Source organism: Pezoporus wallicus, unplaced genomic scaffold, assembly GCF_028554395.1.
Source record: "Pezoporus wallicus isolate ANWC-B61680 ecotype Strahan unplaced genomic scaffold, APGP_CSIRO_Pwel_v1 contig_1035, whole genome shotgun sequence".
In the NCBI taxonomy this organism is placed as follows: domain Eukaryota; kingdom Metazoa; phylum Chordata; class Aves; order Psittaciformes; family Psittacidae; genus Pezoporus; species Pezoporus wallicus.
In genome coordinates, this window is record NW_026636811.1 from 244,996 (window position 1) to 270,041 (window position 25,046).

Sequence of the window (25,046 nt, forward strand, 5' to 3'; positions counted from 1 at the left end):
GCTTGGGAATCTCATAATACAATCTCAAGGCCTTGGGGCATAAAGAAGGGATTGTATTGCAGCTGATTCCAGCAAACCTTTATTATTAATCCAGATTCACTGCAGTAATTGGCTGGTACTTGCAGTATGTTTTTGTCAGCATCAGTTAGTGAAGATTCTACTGTTTATTTCTTTGCCTTGTTGCAAACTGATCAAGAAAAGTCTCTGCATAGTCTTACTTGCTTTTTATCCAGTTTCCTGTAACCGCAGTATCAGCAGGTCAGAACAAATGTTTTGACACGTCTGCATCTGGCATTACCTGTTATTATCAGTTCTTTTGAAAATACAAGCCCAAATTAGTATTTAACAAAAAGAAATGTATTAGGGGAGTATTATTTCAAAACATTTACTATATATATCTCTATCTATATATGTGTGTGTGTGTGTATATATATATATATATATATACAGCAGAACCACTGCAAGTTAGTTTCATTGTAAGAAATACTTCTGTGCTCAAAAGGAACTAATAAATCTTTGCTCTTCACCTGTTTTGCTTTGCTATTGTATATAAAAGTATGTTTCTTTGTCATGTAGATTTATAGTTTGGAAGCAATTTTGAATGAACTTTTGCATTTTTGGTCCTTTCATGCATGTTTTACTAATGCTTTTCTTTATCCCTTATCATTTAATTATTTGGTTTTCCTCTCTGGATAACATTTGTTCAGTTTTGGGTTTTGTTTTGTTTTTTACAGCTCCCCATTGTACAAAGCATTTGGAGTTTTATTGTCCATTTTTTTTATTTGAACACCAAATAATGGATTTAAAATCTTTAGGATAAGCCATTTATTGTGTGAAAGCAATGAAATTAGAGTAAGAGTATTGTATTTCAGGGGCAATATCACATTTAGCCCAAATTAAAAGCAGAATTAATTGCAATGGAATTAGAATTGTAAACAGAGTAGTAGAAATGACCCTTTTGATGATGTGGAAATATATAATAAAATACAAAAGATAAGTATTTTTTCTAGTGTATTATAGATTGTTTAATGTGGGCCTTTTAGTATATTTCATTACGCTTTCAGCTTTTGAAAAAGCAGATTTAATTTGCTTGAATTTAAGCAGGATAGATTGATAGCACGGAGGAATATTGGCTGATATTTCCAATATATAAGAGTTCTGTAGCGAGATTTTGTACATAGGATTTGGTGTTACGGTCACTTCTGTGATCAGACTGAGAAATAAATCTAAGATTAACTGCTGAAAGGGTCAGTCAAATATTAAAATAGGGTTCTGTTTGCTTAGTGTGGAACAACAAAACAACCACTTTTTGGTTACATTTCAAAACAGTCCTGCTGCTAACACACCTTTCTCTAAGACAGGGAGCTGTCTTTATTTCTTTAATGGAGAAAAAACCGTGGGCTAAACTTTGAATTTGTGATTTGAGGTAAATAGCTTTCATATCAAGGAAACTTTCAATATATAGTAGAAAGAAAAGGCTAAATGAGCAGGAAAGACATGACATGCAGAACTTTGGTGTTCTGTTTTGGTTTTTAGATTAGCAGATTTTTTTAAACCAGAAGTAAAATCTAGGAGTTGTAGCACTTGGGGAAGAATATGGATTCTTGAAAGTCAGAAGAAACTAATCCTTTCATCCAAGAGAGCACTTAGTGTTTCCTAGAAATAATTAAATATTTGAATTATGAGGCTATTACAGTACATTGAATACAACAAAAATTATAATTACTGGAAATCTGGACACGTCAGACCTACAGAAAATTAGTGTCTTGGAAGAAAACGCCCTATGAGCAAATTACTCCATTATATTTCCTTGTTACTTTCTGAAGCAGTTACAGTTTGGTTGGACATCTTTGGGTTTTGGCTTAATCAGTCTGCTATGGCAGTTCCTATTACTCTGTGTCTCGTTTGTGTATTGTGTTTGTTTAATGTAAACCACTCCAAATTTTAGCTAAACAAATGTAAAGTCTGCATGGCCTTTAGTAAGTAGACTGAAATGGTCTTGCTTGCTGAATTTAGTCAAACCTAAATAAGGCTTTTGAATCCCGTGTGAGCTGATTGATACGTAAACTTGTCCTGGTTGTGTTAAGCCGATATGGTTATTTATCTCAATGAAACTCATGCAGCTTCTGCATGTGCACGGCATTTACGTCTCCCTAGCCTCTTCTTCTGAAAGGGTTGATCTGCCAGCATCATGCCGCTTGAACTTGCTTTCTTCTTTTGCTTAGAGATGTGTTTTCTAATGCCCTATTTTGTAAGGTTGATCTTACGTTGTGCTTTGTAAAAGCTCTTGCCCTTCATTGTGATAGGGGTTGGAATGGGGAAGGTTTCAAAGGACAATATCTAGGGTATGGTTGTATCTGATGGCCAAAACCATTGTGGGGTGTGGAGATTGGAAAGGAGAGGGAACAAAGGTGGCCACAGGGGAGGATCTTTGCCCACCTTATTTGTTGCAAAAGCCTCTGGTTGCACTTTTGCCTGGGGCTGCTTTGAATTCTGAAGGTAATTCATATAAACATCACTTTCAAATTCTGGAAATCTAAAAACTACCTCCTGCCTGTAGATCATGAAAAGAAAGGGATTCCCCACCTTGCTTGAATATACAGTCAGTATATGTAGACCTCTGCCTTTAAATAATATGATTGGCAAATCCAGTCCACTTTCAAACTTAGTGATGACCACTGAGTATTTTAAACTCGGAAGTTTAATGTTTGTGCTATCTAAAATACTACGTTTTGTCTGTAATTATTCATAGGACCTTCACGACCCTAAGAGGAGAGTCACTGTAAGACATGCTTAATTGCTTTGAAATGATTAGTACTATAATTGTATTTTAAGAGAAGTCATCAACATTGTTGCTCCAGCTTATTAAGAAATGGTGGTTCTTGGTTTTCCTAACAGTGTTTTGTACTCGTAAAAGATAGTCACATTTAGTCAGAACTAACCTATTTACATTAATATTCCCTTAAGGAAAAGCTTTAAATTTCACAGTCTGCTTCACAACGTTCTTTAGGCACTTAAATAATTTCAGTCTGTAGAATATTGCAGAGTTTCTGCATTGCCCAAACTCTTAATGAATTTGGTAACCTTTCATTAACCTTATTGCTTTATTCTTCCTATATTTCCAGGAAACAACAAGTTGGATTAATATATTTTGATACTGTAATTTGGAAGCTTGCTGTTGAAACAAACGCTAAGAGAAGTGTTATTACTTTGAACCTTTGTAATTGGTGCTCAGTCCAGTATTCTGTCATCTTCCTGTTTTCCCGTTCATTTAAATGAACAAGATTGTCAGTAATGTTTATCAGTATATCCTCTACTGCTGGATGGTGGAGTCAGAGCACTTGGGATTGGAAGTTATTTCTGGATGTCAGTCTGGTCCAAAGCAGGTCCAATTATTTGACCATTTCAATTCCTGGATATGACTGACAACACTAAACAAAATGTATAAATCAAGAATAACTAAATTTCTATTTATAATTTCCTAAAATAAAATGTATTTGTTTGAATGTTGCCACCGAAACAATAATGACGTCCCCCTTTCTATCCTTCTGTTCCAAGTTTGAACAGTGTTATGCTAGAGTTTGTGTATGGATAACATTGAGACACACCTTAGATTCTTAGCTTTGGGAAAAGTCTTAGAACCTGTTAAAGCTGTGGTACCAGTATCTCTACCATTGACTTGTGGATATACAGTGCGAGAACAGTGCGAGCATGGAGTGCTGCTTCCCTGATAGCACTCTCAGCAACAGGTTATTGGAAGCTGGAGAAATATTCTGAGCCAGACATGGTATATTTAATAACCCATGAGTAGATTTAATGTGCCAGTTATTAACATTGTTTCAAGGGTAATACATCTTTTGAATTACTGTATAGCGGTAACACAGGCTGTTTTGGATGGTCGAATGATCCCCTTTGGAAAGACAAAAAAATGTAATATCTGTGAATGTTTGCTTAACTGTAAGAGACCTGATCCTCTCTCAGAGGAGACTGACACTGGGGAAGAACAGCCTGGAAGAAATCTTGCCTTAACTTTTTCTTTTTAAAAGTTGTTTTTAATCTTGTTTTTTTTATAGTCACAACCTTCCTCCTGTGAAATTCTAAAGCAGATGGTTTTTCCTTTTTCTTACTTTCTTTGCAGGGTCTACTTATAGATGTCTTGTAAGAACATGGATATTTAATATTTATGCAATATCTACATGTGCACTGCTACCATTTGCTGTCTACATAATTTTAGTCTTCTATCTTGCTTAACAAACAGTGTCCAGAGTCTTCATTTTTACAGTGTGGTTAATAGAGGTCTTTCCATCAAAAAAGTACATAACGCTGCTGCTGTTTTTTTCTTACTACCGTGCCCCTTAAATGTCATCAAGTTTACAAAACTGGGGATGTGAACAAGTGAGTTATTCAGTTTTAAAGAAAACAGATTGGAGCCTCTATCGTATTTAACCCCTCTAACTAGGCTTAGAAGAAGTTTGAGCTGGTCTAATCCTCTTAAGACTGAGACCTGAGCTTTGACGGGAGAAGTGTGGAAATGCCATGCTGTTATATTTCTTCATAGCTGAAGTACTTCTTTTTCCCTGAGTAAAGAGAATTCTGTGGCACCAGTAGATCATTATTAATGCAGGTCCTGTGGTATAAAAACCTGTATTTGCTCTCTATCCTACAGATGCAAAATAATGGGTATTTCTGACTTTTAACCAAATTTACCTGTTGATTGACAGAAATGAAATGAATGTTCCTGAAGAGCACGAGGGGGGAGAAAATCCAGAAAAACACAAACAAACCGAAACCTCCCACTCTTTCCTGGAGGTTTATTAGATGAACATGATCAAGAGCTCTATATGACTGCAAAAACCACAATGATGATAAATGAGACGTATTGTTAAATAGAAACCACTGATTCTTGCTATGCATGGTGGATAAGCTGATTTAAAACTGATCTAGTGGGAAGCTTTGTTTTCACTGTAATTTGATACAGCTTCATGGGTAGCTGCTGTATTTTATAGATACCTGTGTCTCTTTTCCTTGTCTGCTTTTTTGCTATTATTTATGCAATGTTTCTTTCTAGACACATGATAAATCTTATTACAGTATCATAGTTACTTAGCTGAGTTCAGCAGTCATACTTTCTGATGTTACGTAGCCTTAACTATTAATGGAAATTGTAAAAAAATCGTGTTTATGTATTCAGAGATAAAGAAACTATAACATTTAAATACTGATTTAATCTACTTTTTTTGTGTTTATTAAGCACTTAAGCATCAATTTTTTTAAATGTCAATTTGTAAAAATGATGTTGATAGTTGATGAGTGTCTATAGTTCAGTTGCAGTATATGACTGGTCTCCTGGTGTACCAGAGAAACTCTGAGCTTCTAAACATCAGTGTTGTCCTGGGTTCAGCAGTAGCAGTCATTTTTTCTTGTTCTTAGTAGCTGGTGCAGTGCTGTGTTTTGGACTTTCGGCCTGGGAACAGCGCTGGTAACACCAATGTGTTTAGTTGCTTCTCAGTAATGTTTACTCTGACCAAGGACTTTCTAAGTCTCATGCCCTGCCAGGGAGGAGGGAAAGCTGGGAGGAAGCAGAGACAGGACACCTGACCCAAAATAACCAAAGAGGTATTCCATACCACAGCACGTCATGGCCAGGATGTAAACTGGGGGCAGTTACCCAGAAGGGCTAGTTCACTGCTCAGTCGGGCTGGGTATTGGTCGGCAGGTGGTGAGCAGTTGTATTCTCTTCCCTTGTTATTTCCCTTATCATTATTATTATTGATGGTAGCAGCAGTGATTTGTGTTATACCTTAGCTACTGGGCTGTTCTTATCTCAACCCGTGGGAGTGACATTCTTTTGATTCTCCTCCCAATCCCTCTGGGAGGTGGGGAGGGGGGAGTGAGAGAGAGACTGCGTGGTTCTGATTTACGGCTGGGCTTAAACCACGACAAGTGTTCTCTTCATCAGCGACCAGACGCCATTCACCTGATACACCTGGCCAACAGGTCACATATATCTGACCTGACAGTGGATATTATGAGTTGTGATAGTAGAAATGCATTAATTGCTGCTGGTACAGCGGCAAATGGAGATCAGTGGGATGCTACAAGCTCTCTTTAATCTCACTGTTAAGCTTAACAAATATATACCTGTGAACGCAATAGTGATTATAAAGTTCATCAAAGAGCAGAAATAGAATTAGTCTTTTGAAGTCTGTTTTTCTTCTCTTCAGAGTTTCTTTTGAATTCTTTCTCATTCCATGTGAAATTCCCTCCTGTGTTATTCCACCTTATCTGCCCACTGCTGGGCTAGGGTTAAAAGTCTGACGTTAGATAGGGTTCTGAAAGCTTTACTCCCACATCTTCTAGCAAGAATCAGAACAAACTTTAATCGGCTGAGGAGTAAAACGTGAGTCCTCTTCACCACCTCACATGGTATCACTTTTCCTGCTCCTCAGACCTGGGAAGTCCTAGCAATGAGATGATTTTAAAATACCTTTTTGGTGGTATAAAGCAGTCTGAAATATAAGTTGTCTTCTAAATACTTGAAGAAAGTCTTATTTGCTTTCCAGGTTTTTCCTTCATCCTGACTTACATAAAAATTCAAAGTTTATATTAACTTATATAGCGTCAGGTGTGCTGGAAATGCATCAAAACTGCCTGCAACATAGACTGGAGCAATGCTGTAACAGGCTGAGAAGACAGTTTTACCAGAAGTGGGGTTTTGAACTTGAAACTGGTGTACATTGTGGCTCTTTAAAAAATTATGTATTTTAATACGAGATAGAATTCCTTAGGTTATTTTCATAGATAGTAATTCTGCAACATCAGATAATACCAAATCTGAATGCAACTTGCCAGGTTTGTTCTTGCATACATTACTATAAGTAATATTTTATGTATTCTGATGATCTGGACAGCCTGGGATATTAAACTGCATAAATCTTACTTTAAAAATACTTCAGTTCTACCTGAAGATTGTTTGAATTTTGGATTCCCTGCCACATGAGGACTTTTAGGAAGCTGCATGGTATTTGTACATGTGAGCTAGAAGGAGGTTGTCTGGAAGTCATAGGTGTGATCAAGGCATGTGTGCTGTTGAGTAGCTATTTCTGCTGACCCCAGCAATTCGTGAACACATCAGGCCTGCAGCACAGTGTATGTGCAGCTGTGCAGGTTTAAAGGTTTGTGCAGGTCTGATACTTCTGGGAGACATTAGATTTTCTATGTACGTGCTGTCTGGCTGCCTTGTCTGCAGAGTTAGCTCGATGTATTGGAAGCCGTATGTTCACTGTATGTTTATACCAAATGTACAAAGTGTTAGCTTTACTGAGCATGGGCTGTGCAGTTTATTCCTATGTATTCCACCTGGACAATCCATCACAAGCCTACAGGACCCTGAGCTTCAGTTTTGTTCGTTTTCACTTAAATACGATTTTTATTTGATGCAGGTACTTCAATGACAATATCGTTTACCAAGTTTATTCACTGAATGAAGAACACTTTATGGCATATTTTAAAGCAGGCTAATGACTCTTTAAAACATTATAGAAGTTCTGATTTATTTTTGTTGCTCTACATGCCTGACTCAAGACTTGTTTTCTCTTTTCAGGCAGCTATAAATGGTGTAATACCACAAGAAAACGGTATTCTACAGAGGTAAGTACAGAAGACTGGAGCAGTACACACAGGGAATGATGCTGGGTAATAGTTACGGTTTTTGTTCCTGAATCCTGATAAGATGATGTAATTCTCTTTTTAAAGCACTTTCTGGAGCCACAGTTTCTATTCCTGGCAAAGCGGATTTAATGGTCAGTTTTTCCCATAGTGGTGGAGGACCAGCTCAAACACCTATCCAGATTAGTTAGGTTTTATTTTGAATTCGTTGGTTGTTGAGTCATTCTCTGCAGGGTGTTACTGTGAAGTCTGGATTTTGGTGGGCTTTCTTGGGTGTCAGGACTTGACACACAACGTCCACCCCCGGTATCTAAAACTTTGCAAGGTAAATCCACAGATGTTCTTGCCTAAGTATTTTCTTTTCCCTTATTTTTAAAGGTATTGCTATTCCATGCTTCCCTATCCCTGGCCTAAAGGGTTTGTACTTTTGTAGGGATTTTCTGGGGTGTGTGTTTTATTTATTTATTTATTTATTCTAAATAGAATTAGAGGTAGCAGATAGTGTGTTAGACAAAGCGAGGGTGCTTCCTTCTAAAAGTAGCTTTACTGATTTTCTGGCAGCTTCTGAATGAAACTTGTGCTTGTATACTGACGCTTGGCTATCTTGAAGTCACTGAAGCACCAGCTCCTAAATGCTGATGAGGCAATTGGAAACAGCAGAACAAGGACTGAGCTGTTTTAGAGACAGTAAAACAGTATTTAAGATTTTGTTCAGAAAAATACTCAATGAACTATTTTAAAAAAGTTTAGTGAGGGGAAAAAAAGATACATAATGCAGGTAAAGTGGTGTTTTGGCAACTCTGTCAGTACTTACTAAAGCTATCATTAAATAGTCAGGTTTTGATTCAGGAAAAAACCTCATTTGCTCAGAGAAGTTACTAGATGTTTAGTTACTGTAAGACCTACCTAGACAATTTGAGGTCAAGTCTTGGTTATGTTGAGCGCACTTTCTACCTGCATTAGTAAGTCCTGACCTCAAGGCGTTTGTATTCAAAAGACCGGCAGTTTTGGACCCATTTGGTCGGAAGGAAGGAGCTGTGGAGTAGTTTTTTACTTCCAGTGGAAGTGGTTTAAAAGGAGGCTCAGAAGATTTAGCAGCCTTGTTTCCAGTGGTTTTCAGATGAGGCTTATTTTACTGCTGTGAAGCTTTTTATGTTCCGTTAGAGGTTGCCAGTCAGATGTGTAGGATACTTTTTGTGATGGAATCAAATAGAATTAATACAATTGGTCTTGAAGTAAATTAATTTATTGGTGGGGAAAAATATATTTTGTTTTATAATTCAGTTGTGTTGCTTAAAAAAAGTAAACAACAAAATCTAGTCCTGAAAATAAGGATATTCATTGCTTCTTGGGTCTGTTAACAAAATGGTTATAGTATTTAGTTTGCAGTTGGCCATCAGATTGGCCGTCAGATTTCAGACAATAGCATATCACTCCAGAATTATATTTTTTTAAAATCCTGAAAATAAGACTGTTTCCTGTGCTCTTTGCACCTCTGAAGTGGGTCTTTGAGTGTGGGTCTTGGTAGCTGGGAATTCGTCCTTCTGCACCTGCTGATGTCAGAAGTGAAGGAGCCCCTTGTAAAACAAGGGGCTCCGTAATTCACAAGCATAATACATTTACAAGAGTAATACATTGTTCTTTTTCAAATGTGGAAGGCACAGTGATGGGGTTTGCAGTAGCTGTATATAATTTCTGCACTTCTGTGACATGCATGCCATCCACATTGGTGCTTTTTTAAATTCAGACCTTCTCTAGATGACAGATTTGACTTGCTTTAAGGATAATTTCTATAGAGAGATCTTGCGGTATTTCAAGGACAGAATACGTGTTTAAGAATGGAAATGAGGCAACTTGCATCTCAGCATTTCTAAATCCTTCTTTGCTTAGCTTCCATTCTTAGTGCTTATGTTTCTAACTTGCATCCTCTGTCATGATATCCTGTAGCTGCCCAGACAATCTTCCTGATAAGAACATCCTCAAGGGAAAGCTCTAGGCTTACCCTGTGGACTTTCTTACCTTCCAAATTCAATTTCTGTATGTTATAGGTTTCTTGCCCTGGAGTAATGTTCCTGAAATTTCATGTTTTGTTACCTTTGTTTCTAATCCCAATTATATGCTGCCTGTGGAGAGATTCACTGAGGAAGATGAAGTGCTTCTGGGTAGTGAGGGTTTCCCAGATTATTCCGACTTGTAATGCTGAATGTATGGGGATATTCTTATATGAATATCCAGGAGCATTGAAGGATTTTGAACTTAAAGGCAAGCTAGAATTCAGCGTTGCATTACTGTTGTAGTTTTAGATATTTTTTTGCCATATGTATCTCATTATCTTGATTTATTTACCTGAAGTACTATCTTCACATCTGACTTGTTTTCCACTAATTTGGTATTGGAAGGTACTAATCCATATGCAGTATTTTAAGCTTTATTTCTTATTCTCACTTGCATTTGATACTAGCCCAGTGATGTAGAAGGCTGGTTGTTGTTGCTATGGTGCCAATTTTATAGGGTGACAGCACTCCCAGAACAGGAAAGAATCCTAATCAAGATAATTCTGATATTAATTGCATAGTGAACTGTAGACTGAAATAATGGATTAAATGCTTATCAGCTAAGCTGTTCTCCTATATCACTTCTGAGTTACTGAAGTGATAATATTGATGATATGAAAGTTATATTCTAATTATTAATAAACCAGTATTTTCAGACATGACTGTGTAGTTTGTTCAAGAGGTATGTGCTGTAGACTGTAGTAAGTGACTAATACTGTTCATTTTGCTTCGCTGACTTTTATTTAAACATATCAAGCTGTTCTATTTAACCCTTCTTATCTGCATATCTTTCAGTGAATATGGTGGAGAGACTTTACATGGACCAGCATATGGCCCCACAAGTCATTCTACAGCAGCTTCTTCAACTCCTTCCTCATCCTCAGCATTTCGCCATGTAGTGCCATCTAGACAAATAGTGGAAAGACAACCTCGAATGCTTGACTTCAGGGTTGAGTATAGAGACAGAAATGTGGATGTAGTACTTGAAGACAGCTCCACAGTTGGTAAGGATTTGTAAAGATGAAATGAAAATTGCTGTGGTAAAACTGTTGAAACAAAAACAAACAAAAAAAGACCCAACCTCAAAAGTCTAAATCCAAAAAAAAGAAAAGGCAAACTCAACCAGAAACCTTTCCAAAAAGAAGACTCCCAAGAAATGCAGCCTTCACAGCTACAAACCATTTTCAGATCTATTTGCAGCTTTTAAAAAAGAAAAATTAAACTAATCCATTGTAAAGGTTAGTGATCCATCAAATACTCATTTTGAGATCTAGTTTTCCTACGAACTCGCTTCAGAAACAAAATGGAGGTAGGTTACCAATGAAGTTGAGGAATGAAGATGTAATTTGGAGTTAGGATTATTGTAGATGCAATCTACTAATAAGCAGATGACCTTGGCATTTCCTTTTTGAATCTGTATGGCATCTCTTTCTGTGCAGGATTTGTGGCAAGATTAAAGGAACTCTTTCCAGTGTGAAAAGCATCATTGCATTCTTCAAAAATAACTGGTTTTGTGCAAAATAAGGTTTCCCTTATCAGTTCTATTGTCTTTATCCTAAAACTGATGCAGTATGTTAGAAATACTCTATTGATAGTATTGCAGAATGTGGTATTTTTTACATTCACCAAGCTGGGAGTTAATTTACTTTGCTAAGAAGAGTACTTTTAATTTTGCATTTTTAGTGCAAACTCTATGCAGATCAAAATAAGGAACTATATGAAGAAATAGTTAGTCAAAACGATTTTCAGTGCTGCAGCCTTATGTCTGTGATGAAATGTTGAAATTGAAACTTTTGATCCTTATTTGCCTTTTTAGGGTTCGATTTGGTATTAGCTGGTGCCACCTTGTGGTGATTAGTTTGAATTCTTGCTTAGTGTTGCATGTTTTCCACTGCACTCAGTTGCATCCATGCAAAGCAGGTATAAAAGTCTAATCAAAACAGAGGTCTGCAGCCTTAGTACTTTATTTTTGCTTATTAACTTCTTTCAGGTATAAATGGTTGAGCTATAGGGCAGAAGTAGTCAATGTAAAACTTTTGTCTTTGTCTTGGCGTATAAAGACGCAGCCTTGTGTTAAAAGTCCTGAAAGGAGCAAGGCAAATAGTAAAATTTCAGCTGTGATCTTCAGGAAAGAAGTTTTGAACTCTTTCAGGGATCTGCTTGGCAGGATCCCATGAGAGACTGTTCAGGAGGTCAAAAAGGCTCAAGAGAGCTGGTTGATCTTGAAGGACAGCCTCTTCAGAGCACAAGAACAGTTCCTTCCAACATGCAGAAAAAGGAGCAAGCGTCGCAGAAGGCCAGCACAGAAGTACAAAGAATTTCTGACCAAGCTAAATGCAAAAAGAAAGTACAGAGAAGGTGAAAAGTAGTGATGGGCTACTACCCAGGAGGAATATGGAGGTACTGCCAGAGTGTGCAGGTTTGGAGTTAGGAAGACCGAAGCTCAGGTGGATCTGAAACCACTGAGGGATTAGAAGGGCTTCTCTGTGTCCATCAGCATGTAAGGAAAGGCTAAGGGAAATGTGAGCCCGCTGTTCAATAGCGATTGCTGAAATTGGTCAGTGAGAAGCTTATGGAGAAAATCTTTCTGGAAGCCCTTTCTGAGCAGAGGAAAGAAAGAAAAAAATGATTTGAAACACCCAGCATGCATTTGCTAAGGGCAGATTGTGCTTAATTAATGTTATTTGCCTTTTATGATTGGCTCTGTGGACAAGGGAAGAGCAGCGGATGTCACTTTGACTTTAGTAAGGCCTTTGACATACTCTGCTTTAGTGTTCTTATATCGCCAAGATAAGGACTGGATAAATGGGCTGCAAAGGGAGGTAGATAATTGCCTGGGCTGCTGGGCTCAAAGTCTGACTGGTAAACAGTTACTAGTTTAGGGATGTCCCTCAGGTTGATCCAGGGGCCAGTGTTGCTTAATGTCTTTATTAAAACCCTTGTTGTTAAGGTGAGTGCTCGTGGCAAGTTCACAGTGAATACCAGATCAGAGCAAGTGAAGTGCAGGAATGCTGGACCTGGACAGCCTGCAGGAGTGCAGACCTGGACAGCCTGGGGAAATGGGCTGCCAGGACCCTCATGAAGTTAAAAGAAAGCAAAGTTGAAGTCCTGCATGTGGGACAGGATAGCTCCGTGATATCCTGTCTGATAACTGGCTCAGGGCTGACAGGCTAGAAAGCAGCTTATAAAGAAAAGAAATAGGGGTGCATTGGCAGTGCACCCATGCAGTGAAGGTGGCCGGCCAGGTACTAGGCTGTGTTAGCAAGAATGTAGCCTGTTGATCCAGAGAAATAATTATTCCCTTCTATTCAGCAGTTGTCAGACTGCATTTGGAGCACTGCATCTGGTTTTTGATGTCTCCAGTGCAAGAAAGATGTTGAAATTCCAAAGTGAGTCCAGCAGGATAGTCAGGGGCCTGGCGTGCATGGCAACACAAGAGAGGCACAAGAAAGTGGATTTGTTGAGCTAGGGAAAGAGAAGGGGAGAGGTAAGAGACCTTACCTCTGTCTATAAGTAGCTGTTGGGAGGACATGGAGAAGATGGAGCCAGACTCTTGGAGGTGCACGATAGTAAGATGAGAGGCAATGGACACAGTTTGCAATATAAAAATTTCCCATTAGATAAAAGGGGTTTTATTTCTTTTTCAGCTGAAAGTGGTGAAGTACTGGAATAGATTGGCCAGAGAAGTTATCAGACTTCACCCTTAGAAAGTGCTTAAGAGTCAGCTGGACAAATCTGTCACTAAACTGGTTGAATTAGACCTTTGAGCTGGCCTTGGGCTAGATGAGCTTCTGATGTACCTTGCAGCCTGAATTATTTTACAACTATAGTAGCTACAGGAAGACATGTTTTGCATTGAAATGTGCAAAACATTGAAAAAGTTGTCAGAGAGGGTAAATTGTGTGAACACTCCAGTTCTTTAGGTCAGGACTAACGATAATGGAATTAGGTATCAAAAATATGCACCCTCCTTATTGCTGGCAAAGGCCATTGCTCAAGGTAGCATGCATCTGCAAATACATGTGTCTAGCATACGCAGTGTAGAACTATTTAAGTATGTGCCCAAAACCTCAGATCCTCATGTGATTCTGTTTGAAATGCATGTTACAAGGGTAACTATACTTAAAGCAGTTTTCATAGTAAATTATACCTTACTCTTGTTTTTTTTTAGCTATAACTCAGTACTGTTTGAAATAAAGCAGTAAGTATCTATATTTTATATATTTTCTTTGTTTTCTCTTTAGGAGATATCAAACATATTCTAGAAAATGAACTTCAGATTCCTGCATCTAAAATGCTGTTAAAAGGGTGGAAGACTGGAGATGTAGATGATAGTGTAAGTTCTCAACTGTGTTTTCAGTTAACTGAATTCAGAGTTTCAAACTCAATGTATGTGGGTGGGAATTACAATGCACAAATTGCGAGTGTCAAACAGTGTTAGATGTCTTGGGTGGCATACAAGGAACTCTTAAGCATTGCAAAAGAATCTGGGACAAATGACTTTAGTTTGTGTGGGCTATGTATTTATCATGGCCTATCTACAAAAAGGGTGTTACGAAGTTAATAGCAAGTGTATCTTGAAGCAAAATATTTGGTGGTATTGTAAATAAGTATCAATAATTAAAAGAAATAAAATGAAACATCAGTTCTGACATGTTATTTATAATGATTTTTCTCCTTTCAGACTGTTTTAAAAACTCTACACTTGCCAAAAAATAATAGTCTTTATGTTCTAACACCTGACCTGCCTCCTCCTTCTTCAAGTCATTCTGGGTAAGTCTTTTAGCCATAAATTCTGCTTGTGTGATTTGGTTTTGTATGGTTTTTATGAAGCCACGGGTATCCTCGCAGGAATCTGCATTCAGTAAATACAGAGCATTTTCACTGCTCTAGGAAGTGTTGGGAGGAAGTATCTCAGCACATCATTGTTGAAAAGAAGGTGTGGTACAGGTACCACTTAGGTACACGCAGAATTTTACACCTCCCAGATGTGATGACTTTAATTTAACAAAAGTGTAGTGTGGAAATGAGAAAGTAGAATAAAAATACTTTAAAATAAATCTTAAATTATTAAAAAAAGTCATTTGTCATCTTATAATCAGTTTCCTCTAATGGAGCAGGATGTCTTTTAATACTTACTTGAATAGCCAAAAAGTTAATGGTGAGTGTTCACGTGTCAGTGGCTATTGCTAAGGTTTGAGAATGAAATCTTATTTTATAGAAGATGGAATCTTTACTCTTACAAAGTAATTTGCAATTTGATTGCTTCAGCTTGTTTTCTTTCCTACCCTTTCTCAAAGGCAGACCTGTATTGGCTCTTTAATCAGCAAAGTATGGATTTTATTCAGTAGCCGCTAGAGGGTGCCCGCTAATTGAGCCTGGGATTGCAGCTCTGGACCCTGCTGGGAACTGCTGAAATTGCTTTATCATTAGACTGGAGAGTGCCTTCTGGCTGTCTGAGGAAGGCGTCAGTTTTCTACCCTCTAATCGATAGGAGAATATTCAACAAATGCAGTCATATTGCTGGTGAGGGAAATCTTGACAGTTGATGGAAATAATTGGTTTCCTAATGACTAAAAGTATTTCTTATATTACTGAAAGGTACTTGTACGCATAACTGCACAAGTGTAACTCTGTGGAGGAAGTGAATGCTGATATGAATTATAATACTAAAGAAAAGAAGCATTAAAAGCAAGAATAGTGGCACTGGAGCAGAGGGAGCAGAGAGGGGGTGAGCTGTATGCGCCCTGTATGTGCAAACAGGAGCTGTAATTGTGTGTAAGGACAATAAGCCATTGTACTTAAGCAGCTAAGTGAAAGACAGTGAAAATACTGTGGAATAACACTGCAGACACTAATTTTTTTAAAAACAATCCATTACCAATTTCAAAATTTTCCACCCAGGTATCCCTGAATATTGTAATTTGAATGTCTGATTCTGGAAAGAAAACTGGGGTCTGAAGAATGTTGTTTATTGCAGCTGCAATAAACTATATAACAAAGTGTTTAAAAACAGTTCTTAGGCTTTTTTAGTGGATGAATAGTTTCAAAGAACTTGCTTAAAATCAAAGTGGTTGTTTGTTACCTTTACAGTTTATACTTGTTTCATAGTGGAGATTAGTGCTGGATATTTTGAAGGTAAAGTTGGTAGCTTTGGGATAGCAAATGATGATTAATTAGTGGCTACTTAAACAAGGATAATTTGAAGGCTAGATCATCTCCCTGAAGTCATAAATTCTAGATGAAAGGGGAGGCTTGCCTCCAATTAAAGCATCAATGCAGATCAAAACGCATCTAATTGAAGCAATGTACCAAACGCAGTTACACTGTTTACTGCCTACTGTTAGGTCAGTTATTATTCAGATTAGTTTGTTACCCACAATTTTTAAAAGCATCATGCTCACATCTATTATTAATGGATGATAAGGAACTTTGCCTCTTACTTTGTGAGTTTATCTGTTGTTGTCTTCAAATGCTTTCTATTTTGAACTCAAGATAGTCATGATTTGAATAGATCCTGAAAGTGATATATGAAAAGCCTGAGGTTTCAGTACATGATATTTTATGTATATGCCCTTAGCAGGAACAATCTGGTCACAGCTCTATAAACTGCAGTTTGTGCCTGTTCTTGACATTGAGGGGGAACAGTGTCTGAACCATCCTTTTCCAACATATTGGTGTGTAGGCATTGAAGTTTATTCTGACAGACTGAATGGGCATAACCCACAACTGACTTAAAAGTAGCGCCTAAATCTAATGGCAAAGTGATCCTGCAATTTAAACAAGCAAAAATCTCCTAGGGTATCTATGTTCACCAGTGACATATCTAAAGCTCTTATAGGTAATAGAAACCCAGTGAATTACTACCACATGCTGGTAAATTGAGGTGTAAAGATTAAATTTAAATGTCAAATACCAGCTGTACATGCCCTGCTTCTCCCATTTGGCAAAGCCATACTTATCCATGCCTGATCTGAAGAAGAATAACAACATGTTCTGTGAACTGTGGACAGAATGAAACCTGATTTCTACTGAATTTGTGTCTCAGCCCTGTCCCTCCATGCTTCCCGCATCTCGCCTACCTCTGACGCTGTCTCCAGTTCTTCCCATGTATTTTGTAGCTAGCACCTGTTTAACTTTTTTAACCCTGTATAGACAGCCCTGCCTCTGTTCTCCAGCTGGTAGTCAGGTAATATCAAAGGAAAAAATCATATGCCGTGGGTAGTTGTGAGATCATTGGCCAGAAGTCAGCTGGATGGAGTATAAAATACTACACTTGCAATGCAGCTTTTAACTAAGGTGGGTAGTAAATTGGGTCCCTTTCCTCTGCCTGGCTGTTGATTTAGACCCAGTCTTTCAGACCTTATTAACACTGTCAGACCTCCTTGAAACTAGTGAATACGTTTAAAAGTTCCCAGATGGGACAGGTGAGTGGAGAAAAACATGATTTCCTTTGGAAATCGGTCTTGAAAGGTGCTAAAGAATGTCCAGTGTTTAATTGTCAAAGGGGAGAGACCCCTTGCACCAGCTTCATCAGATTAGATTCTTTGCTTCCTTGGAGTGCAGTTATTTCCATTTGTTGCCTTGGGTGCTTCTTGAAAACTGAGGGCCAGTTTAGGAAAAAGATTTGGGAGAATGCAAAAAGGGAGCATCAAAAGCATAGGCATGTGAATCTGGCCATGGAGCTAAGTCATCAGGATCTTCTCTCCTTTCTGTCTTGTATGTCCTGGGAGATGCTTTTTATCAATTTTTTTCTTTGGTTGTAATTTTAATGAATATAATGTATTTTATATTTATACTTTTTTGTGAATAGCTGAAAGTCTTAGTTACTTTACTATACCTGGTAAATCACTGGAAAGTTCAAACCAGTTAAAAGCAATTTGACCAGTCACATTAGGTGGTGATTATTAGAAAGAATGTATTTTTGCTAAGCAATTGTAACTCATTTAAGAAATGTTATCTGTGAGGATAGGAAAAAAAAAACACCTCACAACCCCTATTTTCCAAGTAATGGGTCCATGTGTTGCTGAGTGCCTGTGTTTTAGATTGTTGCGGAGCAGTGGTGATTGTGGCATGGTGTCTTGTTGTATGTTATCAACTGTAGCAGAGTGTTAATTAAGAATGATGTAACCTGCAACTCCAGTTATTAGTATTGTCTGTTTAGCTGGACAGGAGCAGTGCCTTGCTTTAGTTACTTTGAAAGCTTCAATAAGAATGGTAAGATTAATGTTTTATTTTCACATCTGCTCATGAGACAGTTTAAAAATCTTGAAGTTTAAAATGCGATAAAATGTAAACAAAAGGGCTTCTGCTCATTTACATGTTAGCCAGATTCGCTAACTGATTGCTGTTTGAACCTAATCTACCACCTCCTGCTGCATTAGCTACAACAAACATTACATTTACATACTGATTTCTTATTTTGTTTTAATGTAAATAATCTGTAATTACAGTAAATTTGGACTTCTGTTGACATGAGCTTGTATAAATCTGTAAGTTTAAAATGGAAATGTTAATTACCTTGCGCCATACCTGTTTATGTAAAATTCAGAGATTCTGGGAGAAATCTCCATGTAAGTGAGAAGATACTGCCTAGTGGGAAATACTGAATGCGTTCCTTAAAAACATACAGAACTGAAATGGAAAGGGACATTTGATCATTGATTAAGGAGATACTTTCGGTTTCAAAGCTTGAAATATTACTAAAATTTCAAAGAAAAATGCTGTTAAAAAGCAAAGCGTTACATAAAAAAAATCAGAGCATCGAGGCAGCCACTTAATAATAGATAAAACCAGTCTATTTTGTGTATTGTGTTACAGAAAAATAGAAAAGCAGTAGAACTGGAAGCTTAAAATATAATAAATATCAGTACTAATACTATCCTGCTTCAGACTGATTGATCAGTTGCCCTCTCTTAAGATTAGCATTATTTGCAGTTGGACAATTTTGGCTAAATATTGTTTCTGTTCTTAGTTCGTTAGATTTGTGGTTCATAAATTGTACTGAATTCTGATGGAGTGAATAAGTTCTTTCCAGACTCATAATTGAGTTCTGATATTTTGAGTTTAGTGGAAAAAAAATAAAATGCTTGCAACTTCCTTTGCTTGAAATTCAGGTCTCAGAAAGGAACATTTTTGTATATTGCAGAGTTTTAACCCCAGCTGAATCCTGGTCCCACACTGAGGTTTCTGTGCATTGTGATAATGCTGATAATAGTTCTATGTATGCAATCCGCATGAAATCCTAAACTGATCCAAGCCTCTCTTGCTAGAACTGGTCAGATTGATGACTCTGTTCAGGTCTATTTTCTGTTGTTTGGGTTTGGGCTTCTTTTTTTGGGTGTAGACAGAGTTCCTCTAATGCTATATTAGTGCCCCAAAATGCCATCAAGTTTCCTTGTCTCCTGTGCTGCGTAGTGGAAGTATAATCATTCAGCTGAGGGGAAAAAAATGTAATGGCAATATATAACCTGTCAGCAAATGCTTTTTAAAGGTAGGGTTTGCAGGAGTGTAGAAATGATGCTGATAGGAGTGGTTTCCAGATTTTAGTTTTCCCACTAATTAATTCTCAGATAAATTACATTTTATTAGAACTAAGGGGGGGTGGGGTGGCAGAAATCTGTCTTGACTTTAATGGGACCTGGGTTTTGCCCTGACTCCCCTTTGCTTTCATGCGGATGTTTCATTTCGAAGGCTATAGTCAGTTGATAACATTTGCAAGAAAATGAATCTGCTTAGTGCTCTTATTTTGTACATTTGTGGGTAGCCTTAATGGCTGAAAATACAATTTTAGTGTGTTTTGGAAACAGAGATCTCCTGGCACAAATAATTTGGGGTAATCTATACCTGTAGTTGCTGGAGGAAATTAATTGCTGGCTGTCCAGCTGGGTGCTCAGATCGACCCAGGTCCTCAGAGGAGTGTTTGTACACATAGGGAGTCATTGGCACAAATGGCTCATCAGAAGTGCCATCGGTTCCTTCTCCCAACATATATAGGCCAGGTCTTGTGGCTGTCAGGCCATATGAAATTCTGATGTGGGAGCTCAAAGGATTGGATCAGTTGACCCCTGCATTTCTGTGCAAGCACAAGTAATACTTATCATTATATTATTTTTTTTTTCTGAAGAAAAAGTGAATAATTAACCATGCACTTTAATTGCTAACGCTTCAAAACCAAATTTATCCTCAAGTTTTTTTATTTGTTTTTTTCAGACAGCTTAATTTTCAGCCTCTTCTTTGACTATATTCATCTATGAATCTGTACTGAGAATTTGCTTGTTAGCAGCATTCAGCTTGTGTTGTTTAGAAATCCAAAAAGTAGAGGTGTCAAAACTGCTAGTAACTTCAAAAATTGAGGCTTTTAATTTTAAGCACTTCATTTAAATTAACTGTGTTTGAAGAATATATTTTTCCTTTTCTAAATACTCTCTGCTATCACATCCAGATGAAATAGAGAAGTGGAAAACCTTTCCTATGGACAGATGCTTTTTATCAGCATGCCGTAGTTTGGATAGTGCTGAAGCTGTGTATCACACGTACCTTGAGAGGTAGAGGGTTTGATTGAACTAGCCTGTTTCATTCTGTGTTTGCATCAATTACAGAATGAAAATGTGGATCGTTATCAGTCAGCATCTACAGATATTCAGATAAGAGTCAAAAATAGTTATGAAAGCCTTGTGCTGTTCTGTATAGAATCCAGAACCATTCACATATGCTGTAATTAATGTTTTCAGAGCAATTAATATGTGATTTGCCTCCAGTATTTACTGAAAACAAATAAAATATCAGAATCTGAAAAAGCACAGCAGGATATTGCTGCTGAACGTTTGCCAAAAGAAAATATGGCTGCAGTGATGCAAAACCTATTGTTAATAAATTAGAATTACCTTTAAAAATAGGCATACAACTCCCCCCCCCCCCCCCTTTTGAAGGACTATTAAGTGTTCTTTAGGACTTTTCTTACAAGATTTTGTGCCAAGTGCAGTGAACTTCATGTTCAGCATAGATGACGTCAGTTACATTTGGAGTGTCTCTCATATACTTGATCAAACTTGGCATTGACAATGAGTTATATTTATCTTCCATACCACAAGACCGTACAAGATGAGAAATAGCACTTCATAACTTCACTTTGTAGTACTTGATTATTATGTTTAAGATGTCACAGAATCCAAATGAAGTTGCTTAGTGAAGATATTTTTGTAAGGTAATTTTTCTTGAGATGTTAAAGCAAATCATGCATCACTCGCTAAAGCGTCCTATGAGTATTGCATGGGTTTCTTTCCATCTGAGCGGCAAAACCGCACATCAGGAATTGCAATAGAAGTTAAAACTAACAAATCAGGTTTCAAATAATCTAGTAATCTTTCTTGTCTTGTATCTTGAGATACAGCTGTGCTTATGCTCATCTACATACAGAATTTGTCCTTTATTGTTAAGAGGAATGGCATGTAGAAGTGTCATGGAATAGTGATGATGTACAGGAAAAAGCCCCCAGTCTGCCATTCTTTTAAGAGTATATGATAAGAAAAAACTAGGATTGAATAAGCCCAATTTAATTCCATATGCCAGCAAACAGGTCAAGTCTGCCTAAATATTGTTTAGAAATCTAAGCTTATGTTACAGTGTTGCTGCAGTTTTGTAGCCTGTATGAGACTGTACTGGGCTGTAATTGCCATGCCTGTAACAGAAGTCCTGCCTTCTATTTTGAAAAGTAGATAGCTGCATAATATTGTACCTAATGAAGCAAACAGGAGGCCTTTTTAACATCCAGATGTTTTGTTATCAGGGAAAAATACAAATAAGAACCCAAGTTTGTGACAACATGAACATATAGCTGGCCTGCTTAATCTATATTTTAAGATTAGTGTTATAGTTCATATGATTAAAGATGTTTTAATGCACATTTAAAACAGCTTGGGCAAAACTAACTTTTCTAAATGCTCAATACCCACATGAGAAATTTTGCTGTGGTTAGTTCTCCTCCAGTTCTAATTAGCTGGGTTTATGTGCTTCGAATGAAACTAAGCGGAAGAATGTCCGTTTGGTTTATGCTTCAGGTAACCGAGAGAAGCGAGAGCATGCTTTGCCTTGTTCTACTTACCATCAGTTTTTAATGTGCATTGTAGCTTGATATTTTGTCTGGTTATCAATATGCTTACAAGTCTGATGTTAATGGCTTTATGAGTGCTAAATATACCCGATGTTTGTGAAGATAATGCGAGTCTCTCAATTTTGAGAATACTTAACATTAGAAGAGCTTTAAAGTCTGCAGTCACCTTATTAAGGAAGGAGTTCAGGAATGGCCTTTGGTCATTCTCAGCATGCTTCCTTGCATTTAAGAGTGAAAAGAGAGATGATAATGTTGTGCCTGGACTTGTCCATGTAGAGTTTAGGGTACCCTGTGGTTTTTGCATCCAACTGTAAAACAAGCTATAACATGCTTATCCCTGATTTTCTTGTTTTTCTTTCAACCATTTCAGGGCCCTGCAGGAGTCATTAAATCAAAACTTCATGCTGATTGTCACCCATAGAGAAGTCCAGCGGGAGTACAACCTCAACTTCTCAGGAAGCAGTACCATTCAGGAGGTGAGTGCTGCTTCACAGCTGAAGAATAAATGTAGCTCATTATAGCTAATGCCAGCTCTGTTAAAGAGCGTTTACATAGTCTCTTGATGGATATTCCTTCATTTTATTAGACTCTTTTTGTTTTTTTTAGTTTAATCAATAGGATCACCAAGATTGCTGTAATTTGATTAAAGAACTTGGCCTAAAAAGAAATAGATTTCTGTTAATTTATACAGAAAAGATGTTTCTTTTTGTTTGCTAGTAGCAAAATATGCAATAAGTGTTATTGAATTACTCTAAAATAATGAGGAAAGCAATTACTCAAATCACATTTTATCTTTAAGCCCCTTGAAGCTTCCCTCTGTCTTCCCTTCTTTCAACCAGCTCCATCTCCATTTTGTAGGCACCTCTACCGTTACTGGTTGCTATTGTAATGCTGTAATTCTTGCTAGCCAAATGGTTTTGTGGATAATGGACGTCACTGCCATTCTCTAGAATGGCCAGCAAGGGGTGATATTGTAGAGAACTTCATCAGAATTAAGTCCTGTAAGAACAAATATCTCCAATATGAGTCTGGACTCTGAATTTAAAACAAGCAGTCTGGCATATCTTAAAAACTGCTTTCTAAAGCCAAAGGTTGTTACCTCGTGCTCCATGGTATGTCTAATGCCAGGTGGTTTGGATGTTATTTTCTATATAGCCTACTAACTTCTGGAAACATGACAAACAATCTACAAATGTGAATCTTCAGAATTCGCATTACAAAATATTAAGATTAAATGTTTGCTTTTCAAATTAAATGTATGTTTGCTGTTGGTCTGGTCTTTTAGGGTTGAACAGATTTATTGAAGTTTTTCATGCCACATGCTGATGTCGTAGACAGAATTATTTCAAGTTCCATAATATTAGCTAGAGGAACAGTATCTCATACAACAGTGAAAAACCATCGTTTTCATTGTTAATCTTACTATTCTTAAGATCTAAATTCTGATATCTCCCCTGCATAAAAGTCTGTTTTTTACTTACCTTTTTAAGCCTATTATAGTAAGTTCTGTTTTATTTTGCTTTGTTTTTAAATACAAACAAACCTTCTTGCATCAGTTTGTTTTTTGAGGGGCTGAGCGCTGACTCTTTACAATTAATAACAATTTGAATATTTATGGCAATAAATTATCAGAATATTTGGTTTTAATTATAAAGTGGTGAGATTCTAAAAGAAAACACGCGTATTGTGTATTTGATTTTTATGTATGCTATATCAATTACTACTTTGCTCATGAGTCTTTCCCAGCTTAGAGGAACCAGAAAGCTGTGACAGTGCATGGGAATCTAGGCTGCTTCTACATGCACTGAAGTCTTCTTTCTTCTTGATGATGGCAGACTATAGTAAATGTGTTACCATATAAAGTTGATGTAATTTAAAAGTCAGTTATGATTTTCTCCGTTAAGCAACCAAAATGATAAACCCCTTAACCAGCATGAGCATCAAACCTTTCTTTGCCTTTATGTCTTCTATCTAAGTATTACATCTAATACTATAAAATTATGAAGACTGTGTCAGAGGCTAAAATGGAAAGATAATTCGGAGCTTCTTGTGCAGCTGATGCTGAGCAGGTGAATATGTCTGTCTGTGCAGAGTCTTGGGGAAATCACTGGGGATTTGGCTGAAGTAAAAGGGTTGGCGAGCATTTGTCTAATTATAGAAAACAAGCACTGTTTTGGATGTTAAGTCCCTAATGGCTTTTTAATTTTTTTTTTTTTCCTTTTAGCATAGAGTGAGCATTGTAGCAAATGACTGATGAATCTGGTTAGTCTGTGTGATATGAAGGAATCTTTCCTTCTCTTCTCTCCCTTGTCTGTCTCCTCTCCAGGGACTGTTAGATGGTTTGATTTATTTTTTTTTTTTTCCCCTTCCCTCTCTTGTTCACACTTTAACAAATTAATAGTTTACTTTCCTTCTGGTATTTTTTTGTCACCGTGGAAAAGCTCTCTGGGAGTTGCATTTGCCAACCACAAGAGGGCAGGAAGGACTATTCAATTATTACCTAAAAATGCAGTTCAGTGTTTTCAAATTAGCTTCTGGTATATTAACAAAAAGGAGTATAATGGCCAAGTTATTGTTTGATTTACAGATAATTGGCATATTGCAGGGAGGAGACTTAATTTCACCCTTTTAAATTAAACAGGGAGATTTAAAAAGACATAAAATATTCATTAATGTTCAGTGATTATAAAGCAGTGGCATATATTTATTCTACCTTTATTACTGTTTCGATGGGAAAATACTGCAAATATTTCAGAAATCGACTTGGCCATACTGACAAGTTGAAATGTTTAAGCAGTGTTAATGCAATCTACTCACACGTTATATCCTATGCAGAAAGATTCAAAATGACTGCATCAATTATTAAAAGAAATACTTAAAATTCTATAAGTGTTTGCCTGCTTGCCACAGTTGGGTGCAACTGTCTCTCCAGGGCTGGTTGTTTAATTTGTTGTTATTATTAACACTGTGAATTTTAAGGAATAAAAGGAAAATTCAAGGAATGTCTGAAAAAGGCCCCCCAAAAAGACGCAACCAAGAACCCCAACCCCAACATCCTTTCAAAACTGACATAAATATTTTGCAGTAGATTAAATGCAATATCCACAGCTGTGAGTTGTGCTTTCCTAAACTACTATTGCTTCAGTTCTGTGTTGTCTTTTTTTTAGTGTTTAAAATGCATGTTTAATAGTAAATGATATTTGGAGGAATTG

General features: G+C 37.1%; 1 protein-coding gene across 1 annotated transcript in view; it reads left to right on the plus strand.

Annotated features, from left to right (window-relative positions):
- The window catches only part of FAF1 (Fas associated factor 1), a 169,855-nt gene that overhangs the window by 28,818 nt on the left and 115,991 nt on the right, over nucleotides 1-25,046 (plus strand). Inside the window, exons 3-7 of the mRNA XM_057401776.1 lie at nucleotides 7,604-7,650; nucleotides 10,518-10,726; nucleotides 13,967-14,058; nucleotides 14,407-14,495; nucleotides 22,205-22,310. Of these exons, the coding sequence (XP_057257759.1) occupies nucleotides 7,604-7,650; nucleotides 10,518-10,726; nucleotides 13,967-14,058; nucleotides 14,407-14,495; nucleotides 22,205-22,310 (543 nt within the window). The remainder of the gene's footprint in view (nucleotides 1-7,603; nucleotides 7,651-10,517; nucleotides 10,727-13,966; nucleotides 14,059-14,406; nucleotides 14,496-22,204; nucleotides 22,311-25,046) is intronic.